The sequence below is a fragment of the Sorex fumeus genome, unplaced genomic scaffold (assembly GCF_029834395.1).
Source record: "Sorex fumeus unplaced genomic scaffold, SorFum_2.1 ptg000047l, whole genome shotgun sequence".
In the NCBI taxonomy this organism is placed as follows: Eukaryota; Metazoa; Chordata; class Mammalia; order Eulipotyphla; family Soricidae; genus Sorex; species Sorex fumeus.
In genome coordinates, this window is record NW_026606104.1 from 9,173,348 (window position 1) to 9,187,674 (window position 14,327).

The 14,327-nt window shown below is 46.4% G+C and overlaps 1 protein-coding gene across 1 annotated transcript in view; it reads left to right on the forward strand.

The window, feature by feature from the left end:
* The window catches only part of TGFBR3 (transforming growth factor beta receptor 3), a 214,341-nt gene that overhangs the window by 68,501 nt on the left and 131,513 nt on the right, over positions 1-14,327 (forward strand). Inside the window, exon 3 of the mRNA XM_056123379.1 lies at positions 5,803-5,987. Coding sequence (XP_055979354.1) covers positions 5,803-5,987 — 185 coding nt within the window. The remainder of the gene's footprint in view (positions 1-5,802; positions 5,988-14,327) is intronic.

A 14,327-nucleotide genomic window follows, 5' to 3' on the forward strand; every position in this document is an offset into this window, starting at 1 on the left:
TTAAGGTGTTTGCCTGGCATGTGGCTGACTCATATTTGATCCCCAGCACTGCATATTGTGCTCTGAGCACTGCCAGGAGTAGGCCCTTAGCACCACACCCAGTCCCCTGCTCTCACTCTAAAGTGGTACCTTTTGAGTAGAGACTGTTCATGCTACCGGCTGAGGGGAGTATCACCAGGTTAGAGTTTGACTTGAGATTAGGAGGGAAGAGGAGAGGTCAGGTTAAAAACACACACAAAGCAAGATTTTGAGGAGATCAGATCATTTTAGCAGTCAATAGAGGAGGAGAACCTCAACTCACACTTTGGGTCCAAGGGAATCTTATGCTCCTTTGGAAATCACCCAAAGAATCTTGAACAAGGCATGCACTAGATACCAGGAACCAGCAAGAAAGTCTGGGAGACAATAGTGAGGAATGTCTGTCCAGGTGACCTGTGCATTATTGCTAGGGGCACTTTACTGAACTTTGCACCCAGCTTTGTGGCTTGCAGCAGTTTATAGTTGGAACAATACTCTCAGTTCTACACACCTTGTGGGACTTCAGATAAAGTATCAGTCAACTGCCTTTGAATTATAGAATGTGGTACCAGAGTGTGTGTTTCTTTTCTTCCAGCATTGCCTTACCATCCTGGTTGATCCCTCTGTGGCCACATTTTTGCTGTGCTGAGTGGAGCATGTTGCTCACTTGCTACTTGGCTGTGGAGGAGGAAGGGCTGTGGGTTTCCAGTGGCAGGAGATACTCTGCCTTGCTGAAGCACGCAGGTGCTCTAGAGCGTGCAGGTCACCGCAGAGATGAGCCAATGAGTCACACATGCTCCTGCAGACATTCCTCTGCTTTCCCTGACTTTGTGGTTAAGAGGTGCTGCACTGGCGTCAAGAAACACATCTGCCTTATCACCTCAGGTGTGTGTGGTGGCATCTGTGGTGCCCATTGCTGCTCCCAGGTGTGAACTTTTCTAGGTAGAGTGTGGGATCTGGTTTTGTGTAGGCGCAGAGAGGATGGACAGGAGAGCAGGGTCTGCAGGTTATGGCTGAGGAAGAGTGCTGGAAAGTGGCAGGGTGAGGCAGGTGCTTATTGATGTGGGTGTGTCAGCATGCATGCACACATGCTGATGGGATGGTGTGGGATGGTGTCGTGTGGAAAAAGGGGTCTTAGTAAAGTCATTAGGGAGAGAGGACCAAAAAAATAATTTCTTTCTGACCTAGTATGGCATTTAAGGGTGGGAATCCTTAAGTGAGATTTGATAATTAACATCTTAAGGTAAAGGTAAAGGTAAAGGCCCTCCCGTTGATCGTCGATTTGCTCGAGCGGGCCCAGTAACGTCTCCATTGGAGACTTTGTTGTTACTGTGTCTGGCATATCGAATACTCTCGGTAGCTTGCCGGGCTCTCCGAGAGGGGCGGAGGAATCGAACTCGGGTCATCCATGTTGGCCGCTTGTAAGGCGAACGCCCTACCGCTGTGCTATCGCTCTATTTATATATATTTTTGCTTTTTGGCTCATACCTGGCGATGCTGAGGGGTTACTCCTGGCTTTGCACTCAGGAATTTCTCCTGGCGGTTCTCAGGGGACCTATATGAGATGTTGGGAATCGAACCTGGGTCGGCTGTGTGCAAGGCAAATGCCCTACCCGCTGTGCTATCACTTCGGCCCCAAAAATGTCATTTTTAATTCCTGATCTGGGAAGCTTGCTAAAGAGAGTCAGTGATCATGTTTTGCAAGTGTGGGAGACCTGTGTTTGATACCCCAGATTATATGGTCCCCCAAGAGGCTCCCAAGCATAGACCCAGGAGTGGTAGCCCCTGAATACCACTATTATGGCCCCCACACCAAAAAACAGAAACACAAGTGACCTCCTTCATCTGATGATTTCTTTTCCCACTTTAATAGAAAGTTGAAGCTGTGAGATGAAGTTTGAGAGAAAGACCTTCAGGATGTGGGCTCCTATTGGTCTGAGATCCTTTGAACCTGACATTCTCAGTCTGTCCATACCCACCATCCTCTCCTCATTAGCACAAGAGTGCCTCCCACATGCAGCATGAGGCTGGGATAGGGGATAAAGTCAACAGGAACCAGAATGATTGGGTTCAATGATAAGCAGAATGTGGTGTTTATGTTGTTTGGGGATGTACAGATGTTAAACAGATAATTGCAGAAATATTATGTAAGTATAACCACATGACATTCCATGAAGAGAAATAGTACTCTGAGAGTATCAAAGATCTACACCTAATGTAGTTGGGAGAGATGTTTTCTTAGACTATCTGAAGAATAAGTTAGGAAGGATATAGAACATGAGTGGTGAGTAAAGTGTTTTTGTATGCTCAAAGAGTCTTCTTTGAAATAAAATAATATTATCTCTTTATGGTGGTGTTGGAAGGATGTATAGCACCATTCACAACCCAACTAACTCATGGTGAACACTTAAGTATATATTATAACACTTTGGGAATAATTATATACACATATTATATATATTATACATATATATATATATATACTTTTTGTCAGAGAATAACCTAATCATATGTTCTATCTTTTCTCATTTTTTTAAACTCAGAGGGGAAAAGAGTAAAAAGGAATATCAGAAACCAGAGCCATTCAGTGGCCTCCCTGGTGAGGGATGAGCTGTTCTGTGTTCAGAATTTGACTCTAAAGAGGAAATTTCCTTGGGGCCTGGAGTGTGACTCAGGAGTAGAACTCTTGCATTGTGGTGTGTGTGTGCGTGTGTGTGTGTGTGTGTGTGTGTGTGTGTGTCTCTATGGGGGTGGGGGGGCCGTGGAGGATGGAATGAGAGAGTGGAGGGGGTTGGCTTGGGTTTGGTGCCAGGCACTGCTCCTGGATCTGTGTATTGATATTCTCCTTGCCCTTGAATTGACTTCTTTGACCCATGGCTGGCATTGCAGCCCATACATGGGCATGTACCTGCCTGCCTGTGACTCTGGCAGAACAAAGAACAGTGGCTTTAAGGTGAGGGAGATTTGTTATCAGTACTGGTCCTCCCTTTCTTTGGGTAAGACCCTGTCCTTTGAATTGTTTCTAGTGCTTTTGGCCTCACATCCCATCAGTGTGGAGACGAGCTCAAAAGTCATTCAAGGTAAATGCTGATATACGAGGGTGGCACGCCAAGGCAGAGGACAAGATATGCGGGTTGCAAGCCGTTTGTTTCATAGATGTGTTTGAGGTGAAACTGCAACTTCAATGGAGCTTCGCAGGCACATAAAAAAAAAAAAATAGAATGGAACAATCTTTTCGTGAGTGCTTAATTGGTGATATGGCTGCTTCGTGGCAGGAGGATCTGAAACCAGTTCAAAAAGAGTTTCCCAGTGGGGGAGGCTAGTTGCAAGGCATCCTCAGAGGTGGTGATTTGTGAGGGCTGAGCTGTGAAAGGTGCAGGTGGTGTCTGAGGAGCACAAAGTGAGCTCCTGCCTCGCTGGTGCTCTGTGCAGGGATCTCTGGGAGTCCTGTATCCAGCCCGCCTGCTTTGGCTGCTGTGGCATCTTCTTTCACCACCTTTTTTTCCCCTCAGAAACCAGCTGGGCTTTACACAGTGTGAAGGATAGCCACGATTCTTTCAGAAGGTGCATGTTTCCTTGCAAACCAGAGGATTGCCGTTATCCGTTATCCGCTGAGATAACTGTGTGAGCTCTGACATAGCCCTGGCACACCCTGCAGGATGTCTGTTTGTGGTATAGCAACCAGCTCTGAAGATCAGAGCTCTCCCTAGGAAATTGTCTTTATAATGGAGAAAGCAGGAGGAACTAATTGCAGTGTAATCAGACCTTTTATCAGATGCTGTTTGGAAAACTGTGGTTGAGTACTTTTGCTCAAGGCCAAGTCTCCCAGGCTAGCAAAAGTCCACACTGAGCACATGAAGTGTGAGGTTTCAACTTCATTGTTTCTTCCTCCTCTCTGGATGGCCTCTTGTCAATCTAGCCCAAGTGAGGGTGGGGGCAGACATTAAATTGGAGAGGGCTGATACATTTAAATTGGAGAGGGCTCATTAAATTGGAGAGGGCGCAACATTTTAGCAGTGTTCCCCATACTACTCTCTCGAAGCCAAATCCTAGGCCTGGGAATGGTTTCCTAATTAACCAGAGAGGGGACAATAGGAAAGCTCACTTATTTATTTAACAAGGATATTTGGAGTATCGCCTATCTATCCAGCATTAGTATTGGATGTGAGGATGCAAAGATGAGCCACCCATGACCATCACGAAGATCAGGCTGGAATGGCAAGACAGATGGATTCACCAGTAGTTAGGGTGGAAGAGGAAACCATGGAAAAGGTCAGCGACCTAATGGGAAGACAGAAAGAGCACCTCCTGCAGTTGCAGATGTTGGTTGTAGGGGTGGAGTGGAAAGAGGAATTTGGGCAAAGGAGTCTCACTTCAGTAAAGACGTAAAGCTGCAGAGTTTGAGGATGGGTTTGCATTCTGTTGAGCAGTTGGTGTTGCTGGAGTGGGGAAGGGTGAGGCTGGAGAGGTTGGACAGGGCTGGATCGTACCAGGCCCTGTGTACAAGATTAAGGGACCAGGACTTTATTTATTAGACCAGCACCTGCAGAGGTGGGAGGGGAAGGCATTGTTTTTGGAATAACTCTTTAGTTGGATCATCATTATATGACTGGGCAGCTTGAGCCCTGAAGCCCTTCTAGGGAGCCTACTATCTTATCTTAGGATAGAGCTAAGGAAAGTTCTAGAAGTAGAGATGTGGGGGGAAAAGGGTGAATTTAGGATTTAACTCTCAGTTGACTGAGGAAAATGAAGAAATAGGAACCAAGTATGACCGCGGTTCTATTCTCCCTTTTGAACTGTATCGCTCTGGTCCAAATTGCCTTGCTCCATGTTGTTCTTCGATTGGTTTTGTTTCCTTGTAAACAGGGGAAGTAGTTCTTCTGGCTTCTATGGTTAGAGAGATAGTACAGTGGACAAGCTGCTTGCCTTGCACGGCTGACCTGGGTTCAGTCCCCAGCATCCCATATGGTCCCCTGAGCCTGCTAGGATTACTCCCTGAGCACAGAGCCAGGAGTAAGCTCTAAGTACAGCTGGGGATGCCCCTGCTACCACCCCACCCCCAAATGCAGGAGAAGTACTTAAAGGGTAGAAGGGTAGGGGCAGTGTTTTATATTGTTATTGGGGGGGTATAATTTTAGGTATTTAATGTTTATGCTATCGCTCCAGCCAGACACAGTAACAACAAAGTCTCCAATGGAGACGTTACTGGGCCCGCTCGAGCAAATCGACGATCAACGGGAGGGCCTTTACCTTTACCTTTAATGTTTATGCATAATATTTGAGTATACTAGAAATTTATTCCATTCGTCTAAGAGATGAAGAACTGAACACAAATGGAGATTTTCTTTATCCAGAGGAATACATTCATGACTCTAGGAGGGGATTTTAATAATGGAATACACCATCTAAAAAGAATTAAAAAGCTTGGGGACTTTAGAATAGGCTAGGGGCTGGAGAGCTAGTACAGTGGGTAAGGCACTTGCCTTGCATGCAGCTGGCTCTGGTTTGATCCCCAATCCCTGATTCCTGGCACCATATATAGTCCCTTAAACCGCCACCATAAGTGTTCCCTGAGCACAGATTGAGGAGTAAGCTCTGAGAACTATAAACAAATAAACAAACTTTCACCCCCACCGCAAAAAAAGAATGTTTAGAGGCGTGGGCTAGCTTTTATACTCTTTAGTTTTGGAAATAGGGTGGCTTGGCAGTGACCGGCTGGCCCAGAACATTATCTAGGAGACACAGAGAATTCTGAGGCATGTGTGTTTGTGATTCCTTCTGCAGGTCTCGAGTCCAGCCCCCGCTGTGAGCTGGTGCCTGTCAACACCTCCCACCCGGTGCAGGCCTTGATGGAGAGCTTCACCGTCCTGTCGGGCTGTGCCAGCAGAGGCACCACAGCACTGCCGCAGGAAGTGCATGTCCTGAACCTTCGTGGTGCTGACCAGGAACCTGGGCAGCTGAAGAGAGAGGTAGGCATGCGTGTCAACAGCCTGCTGAGTCTATGAAGACCCATATCTTCCACCCAGGCATTCACAAGGCTGCTCTATAGGAGCCTCTAGTGGGGAGGAGAACATACTTAGCCTCAGGAAAGAAGTCCAAAGAATGGATTTCTCTTTCACTGGGTAGCTCGCCGGGCTTCTCTTGAATAGAGCTCCTGGTTTCCAGCCTTCCTAACCTTCTCCCAGGTTCTATCCCACACCCCATATCATAAAGAATATTCGCTCAGATTTCATCCTTCATAAGCACAGTCATGAAAAGTAAATGCAGTACTATTTACTGGTCATTGTCAGATGTTTTGCTGGGGATGCGGTTCCAGTGGTGAAGTGCGTGACTCTGCTCCTATGAAGCCCAGGGCTCAATCCCCAGCACTGGAAAATGAACCAACAACATTGTCTTCTGTTTTTGTTTGGCTTTATGAACCTATTGCTTCTTCAGGATGAATCAGAGGAAATGGAAACTCTGCAGTAAAGAAGGCGTCATTTCACACTTGCACTAAAAGCTCCAGCAAAGGCACCTTCCCGCTCTTAGGCAGCTTCTCAAAAATGATGGTGAGCTAGGTGGTGATGGTAATGACAGTGGCTCTGCCCTGACTCTGGTCACAGCACTGGTGGAAATACTCATCCACTTACCACTAATATCCTCATATTCATTATTTTCACTTTATGAGTGACATATTCATGCAGACCTACCCCACTGGCCCAAGAGAGAAATGGCTTCTTTCCTTGTGATACAGAAACAGACTTAAATGTGGGTAAATGGCTCTCAAACTCTCTTGAAATAACACATAGTTACCTTTTTTTTTTAAAGATTCCCTGAGTCATATGTGGAATATAAAGTAATAGAATTGGAGGCTAAAACCCAAGAATAGTAAAGATAAGTACCAGGGGGATTACTCCATGGCTTGGAAGCCGGCCTCACATGCTGGGGAAAAAGGCAGCTCAGATAGAGAAGGGACCACCAAGTAAAGGGTGTTAGGAGGGCTCGCTTGAGATGGGAGATGTGGGCTGAAAGTAGACTATAGATCGAGCATGATAGCCACTTAATACCTCTATTGCAAACCCAAACCACAATACAGAGAGAGAGAGAGAGAGAGAGAGAGAGAGAGAGAGAGAGAGAGAGAGCGCAAAAGGGAATGCCCTGCCACAGAGGCAGGGTGAGGTGGAGGGGACAGGGTAGGGGTGGTGGGAGAAATGCTGGGACCATTAGTGGTGGTAAATGGGCACTGGTAGAGGGATGGGAACTCGATCATTATATGACTGAAACACAAGCACGGAAGTTAGTAAGTCTATAACTATACCTCACAGTGATTCACTAATAAAAAATTTTAAAAAAAGATTCCCTGAGTCAGAAATGCCATCACTCAGGTGTTCCCCTTCAGGGAGAGAGAAATCACAATCAAAACCTTGATCTCAGATTAACTTAAGAAAATTAATGCAGGATAAAGCTAATCTTTCTTCTGGGCAAGAAAGTTGATTTCCAGATCCATTTGTTTATGAGCATCAGTCACTCTGCCCTTTGTGGGGAACAGGAATAGGAGAGGCAAGGTGTCCAGAAGGAAAAGCAGACTGATTTTAATCTCTCAAAAGTGTGCAGAGTTGGCTCATTTCAAAGATAAATCATCTAATGTTTCTAGCTATGTTGGAAATTATTGTTAATACTCTTGGTCGCTTGCCATTGTTGCAGCAACACATACTTCAGTTCAGATTTCTTTATCCCAGTAATGTGTCTTTAATTCCTAACTTATGGGAGAGAATTTGTGGTGGGAGGGAAGGGAGGAAGGGAGGAAATGCAGCTCCAATGAAACATTGCTGACTCCAGCAATTCTTTAGCAGCAATAATTACTCATTTTATATATGCTTCCCTTGGAGGAACTGGGAAAGAAAAAGCATGTCCAAGCTGTCAATATAGAAGAGGCATTGGCAGAAAATCCTGGATGTTAAATTGTGTGGTACTGTTGTTGACTCTGATAGTAGAGTCTTATGAGACTACTAACTCCAAAGAAAAAGAACTCAAGACTGACAGCTGGGTTCTTTCACGTGTGCATTTGCTGCGTGAGCTCAAACCGCACATGGTGTGCCGAGGCCACATACTGTGAGCTGTCCAAAGAGGTGGTGATGGAACATGTGCAGTGAGGCAGTGAAGGAGGGAGCCTGCGAACAGGGATAGAGCTTAAATTTGTTCACAAACTGGCATTCTTCTTTCCCCATTGGTATAGTGTATGCCTGATTTTGTGTTACCCATTAGAGCATAGTTTTAGAACTGGAAAACTGAAGGGACTTTAAGACTTAGCTGTGGATCAGCCCTTTTGAAATTAAGATGTTGGGATGGGTGATCCTTGGTAAGTTCCTCTGTTCTGAGGGACTCTCAGATAGTAGGCCTTGTAGCTTTTTTTGTGTATGGGGTGAATATACAGAATGGTACAGCAGCTGGACCTTCACAGAAAAAAAGCTATTTTTTTCAGATGGTAAGATGGGTGTGGAGAAATTTCCCTCCTTTGTATATACCAGTGGATTTACATTACTGCAGCCATGCACACAGTTTAAAACACATTTTGGGGGTGCCAGAGAGATAGTTCAGGGGCTAAATCACTTGCTTTGCCTGAGGCCAACTCAGGTTTTATTCCTGGCACTGCATAAGGTTCCCAGAGCAACACCAGGAGTAAGCTCTGAGCCCACTAAATATGGCCAAGATAAAAAAAAAAAACAACAAAAAAACCCCAACAACAACAACAATTCACCGCCACCCCCAAATAATGATTTTTCAGGTCCTGAAAGATAGTTCAATGGATTGAAAGCATGCTCTGCACATAGGAGACCCAGTATGCAAAGGGTCTCCTGAGCACTGATAGTGAGTGTAGCCCCTGAGCTTGGTTGTATATGGGCCCCAAACAAACAGTCATTTTCAAAATACAAATCACTGAATCCCCCCTCCTTTCCTGTTGTTGCAACAGTTGTTGCTGTCACTGGGGGTTACATACACGCATGCCTGTGGTGCTCTCAGGGGCTCCCACATTGTGTTGCAGTGCGTACACTCACACTTGGTCAGCGTGCTCACCAAGGGTTGCTCTCCTTAAGTTGTGTTGCTTGCACTTGCTGAGGGATAAAGTCGTTGTGGGTCTCACATACACACACAACTGGATGTGATGTGGTGGGAAATCACATGTGGTGCCTGGGTCACAGACAGCAGAACTGCCAAGCCCAAACAGCAGAGTTGTTCGGTGAACACCTGTGGGGACACCCAGGATTAAATGTGTGACCATATGCTTGCAGGCAGGCATTCTTAGCCAGTGAACTTTTCCCAGGCCCTTACAAATCATTTGAAACACGCCCCAGCAATTCTACTCTTAAGAAGATACCCAGGAGAAATGAATTCACAGAAAAATTTATCCATGAAATATCTAGCTAGAAAGGCCTTTTTAACATTAAAGTGGAGTGATTACAGCTAATAATGCTGTACTGTGTATTTCAAAGTTGTTGGGAGTAAATTGCTAATGATGTCATCATAGGAAAAAAGTTCTTTGTGGTGATGGATGTTAACCAGACTTATTGTGGTGACTATTTCACAGTGCATACAAATGTCAGAAGACTGCTATATACCTAATATGTTGGATGATCATTGTATGATGAACTCAGACAGTCTCTCACCCTGTTCGTTCCATTCTAGGCCATGGGTCCCGATGTGAAGTTCTTCAGCTGATCTTCTCGGTCCTATCTTGGCATTAAAATCACCCACAATGATCTTGTAGAAGGTGTGGTCTTCTTTATAGAACTTCTCTAGCTCCATGTAGAACTTCTCGATTTCTCTTTCATCATAATGAGATGTTGGTGCGTAGACAACGAAGATAGAAACTGCAGGCAGTGAGCCACATCTATTCAAATGTAAACGTCCGATTCGGGTTGTTAGGCATTCGAATGAATCAATGCTCTTGGCCAAGTTTGTGTTGACAAGGACACCGACGCCTCCAACACCTCTTTTATCGCATGTTCCGAGGAACAATTCTTCTCCAGTGTCGAAAACGGCATGGTGAGATTCGTGTCTTCTTGTCTCGGTCAGACCAATGATGTCGTACTTGATCATTCGCGCTTGTACCATCAGGTCCTCGATGGATGCATCTGATGCTAGCGTACGTGCATTGAAAGTACAGACGATCATTTTTGTCTTCCTTCGTTGTGGCAGCCTAGGTCGGCCTTGAGATTTTGTCGGCCTCTCCTTTCTCATCCTTCTCAGTGCTGCCATGTCGGTGAAGCCTTCAGGGTCAGGTGAATGAGACCAGTTGTAGTTACTGGTTTTGGCATATCGAATACACAGCGGATAGCTTGCCAGGCTCTTCCGTGCGGGCGGAATACTCTCGGTAGCTTGCCAGTCTTTCCGAGAGGGATAGAGGCTTTTGGGGTGACCTCTAATCACCCTTGTAGGTGTTACCATATTTGAACCCTATCAAATATGGTACGACAATTCCAGAAGACGGGTATTTAGTGTCTTATGATGTGTCGCGCGGCCGCTTGCGGCCGCGCGAGTCCGGAAAGCGTCCTGGAGTGTGGCGACGGCTGGGTAGTGGAAGTAGTGTCGAGAGTGGAAGTCTGCCAGTGGGGTATTTATCTGGGTAGGGTGGGTCTCCTGTGCACAATTCGATCCCTGGGTGGTTGATGGAAGCAGACAGGGCAGGGTAGGGTGGGGCTCCTGATTAGAATCCCTTTGTCACCTGTGGTGGTGGGAGCAAGCAGAGAAGCTCTGTCCCTGGGTCCGCCGAGCCTGGAGTCCAAGGTCTCAGAGAGTTCCGCTTACCTTGTTCTGTGGGTCTTCAGTTGTGCGTGGGTCTCGGCCGGAGCTGCCGCGCGAGTCCGGAAAGCGTCCTGGAGTGTGGCGACGGCTGGGTAGTGGAAGTAGTGTCTGAGTTCATCATGTCGACCAAGACCATTCATGGTAACTCACAGTTCCAGAAGGCAGAATCTAAACGATGGACATGGGAGTCTCCCGGTGGACGATTCCACAACGAAATAGACCACATCATATTCAATCGACGGTTTTGCCTGACCGATGTCGCTGTTGTCCCAAAATCTCGAACGGGATCGGACCACCGTCTCCTTCGTGCAAAATTCTACTTCACAGAGCGGGGAGAAAGGGCTGCAAAGTTCAAAAAGAGAACTCCCAGAACGACCACCAACTGGGAACTCTTTGGTACTATTGCGGCAACATGGGAAGATGCCATTGTTGACAACATTGACGAGGAATACGATCGACTGGTTCAGCACCTCCATGAATGTGCGAGGAACGCCAAGAGAGAGATAGCCACAAAAAGTCGCCTATCTTCGAAAACTCTTGAGCTAATTCACCAGCGTGGTTTGGCGCATGCCTCAGGCAACCGCAAGCTAACGTCCGAGCTTGCAAAGCAGTGCAGAGATGCGATCAAGGAAGACCTCAAAGAGAGAAGAGCAGAAGTACTGGTAGATGCGGCAGAAGCCGGGAAAAGTATTCGTAACGCCCGCCTGTCCTTCGCCAACTATAAGACCAAGATGACTGCCCTCCGACGTCCTGATGGATCCATCACATCCTCCAGAATGGCAATGGAGAAGATTATCCATGACTTCTACTCAAATCTCTTCGATAGCCATGTCCACTTGCCGACATACCAAATTCCACAGGATGGGTATGTCGTTCCCAACGTTCTCCCTTCCGAAATCCGACACGCCATTTCGTCAGTAAAGAAGCAAACAGCACCCGGCCCAGACAAGGTCAGACCTGAACACCTGAAGAACCTGCCGTCAGTACTCATCAATACACTGGCTCGGCTCTTCACTCGCTACCTGTCTGAATGCAAGGTTCCATCTCAATGGAAAACCAGCAGGACCGTACTACTGTTCAAGAAGGGAGACATCCATGACATTGGCAACTATCGCCCGATCTGCCTATTGTCTGTCATCTACAAGTTGTTCACTCGAGTCATCCTGAATAGGATTGGCAGAACACTAGATGAAGGACAACCATGTGAGCAAGCAGGGTTCCGCAAAGGATTCAGCACCATCGACCATATCCACACGATAACCAAACTCATTGAGGTTTCTCGGGAGTTCAAGATGCCGCTCTGCTTAACGTTCATTGATTTAAAGAAGGCCTTTGATTCTGTTGAGACGGAAGCGGTCATTGAAGCCCTAGCCAATCAGGGCATTCAAGCCCAATACATCAGGATCCTCCGTGAGCTGTATTGCGGATTCACTACCAGGATCTCACCATTCTACAAAGAAGTGATCGTTGATGTCAAGAGAGGGGTGCGGCAGGGTGATACCATTTCACCAAAACTCTTCAGTGCCACCCTCGAGAACATCATGCGACGACTGGAATGGGAAGGAATGGGAGTGAAGATAGATGGTCGGCAACTACACCACCTCCGCTTTGCTGATGACATTGTTTTAATAACACCAAACATCAGCCAAGCGGCACAAATGCTGGCCGACTTTGACCGTGAGTGTGGAAAGGTAGGACTACAGCTGAATCTTACGAAGACAATGTTTATGAGAAACAGCCTTGTTCCTGACGCCCCATTCGCTCTCAATGGAACGACCATCTCCGAATGCAACAGCTATGTGTACCTAGGTCGAGAGGTCAACATGAGAAATGACCTGGCACCCGAGCTGCGCAGGAGGAAGAGAGCGGCTTGGAACGCCTTCAAGAACGTCGAAGAAATAGCTAAGAGGACGAAGAACCTCCGGCTCCGGGCACATCTCTTTGATTCCACTGTTCTTCCTGCATTAACATATGCCTCAGAGACCTGGGCCCTACGCAAACAAGATGAGAACGCCATTCAGGTCTCCCAAAGAAGAATAGAAAGAGCTATGCTTGGAATATCACGTTTCACTCAAATGAGAGAACGAATCCGGAGTTCTGACATCCGTCGACGATCAAGGATCAGGGACGCTGTCTCATTTGCCAAGGTGTCGAAAATCAGATGGGCTGGTCACGTAATGAGATTTAAAGACGACCGTTGGACTAGAGCTGTTACTGATTGGATTCCACGGGATGTCAAGAGACCGCGTGGCCGCCCACCTACCAGATGGTCAGACTTCTTTGTCAAGGTCATGAACGATCGGTTTGAGGCCCTCCATGTTCCCGGAGCGAAAAGATGCCATTGGGCTACACTAGCACGCGACAGGGACAAATGGAGACGTTACTGGCGCCCGCTCGAGCAAATCGACGACTAACGGGAAGTTAAGTGATAAGTGATTAAGTGATCATTGTATCTCAGGGGAAGAAAGGGCTGCAGCCTGGGAGAGCGTCAGCTGATGAGTGGATGAATATGTGGTCTAGTTCGACAGTGGGATGTTCCTCAGCACCAAGGAACTGATAAATGCTACAATATGCATGAGCCCTGAAAACATTGTCCTCGATGAAAGACAACCACAAAAGACTACATAATGCTTGATTCTGCTGATAAGATATGTCCAGAATAGACATATTTATAAAGGCAGAAAGTAGATAAGTGGCTGCCTGAAACTGAAGAGTAAAAGAGAAAAATTAAGATTATCTGCTTATTGCACTTTCTTTTTGAAGGGATGGAAGGTAAATTTAGAATGTAGAACAATTTTTTTTTTGCTTTTTGGTTACCCTGGCGATGCACAGGGGTTACTCCTGGCTCTGCACTCAGGAATTACTCCTGGCGGCACTCAGGGGACCATATGGAATGCTGGGAATTGAACCTGTGTTGGCCGCGTGCAAGGCAAACACCCTACCTTCTGTGCTATTGCTCCAGCCCCAGAATATAGAACAATTTAGAAAAAATTATGGTGGTGGTCATGCAACCTTGGTTTTTTATTTTTAATCTTTAAACTTTTTGTGCAGGACTGGGAATTGAACCCAGGGCCTCATAGGCAGAGCAACCACTCTACAGCTGAGCCATAACCTCAGGCCCAACCTTTTGAATATAATAAAAAGCGTTGACTTGTACTTAAAATGGCGACATATTATAAGTGTATGGTTATGGAGAGTATCAATGCTAAGTGAAATGAGTCAGAAAGAGAGTGACAGACATAGAATGACAGCACTCATTTGTGGAATATAGAATATCATAATATGAGACTAACACCCACAAACAGTAGAGACAAGGACCAGGATGATTGCTCCACTGCTGGAAGCCTGCCTCATGAACTAGGGGAGAAGGCAGATGGGATAAAGAAGGGACCACTAAGTCAATGAGTGTTGGATCACTCGGGATCACAGATGTGTGCTGAAAGTAGATAAAGGACAAAACATGATGGCCTCTCATTATCTGTATTGCAAACCTTAATACCCATAGGTGGAGAGAGAGTAAGAGGGAA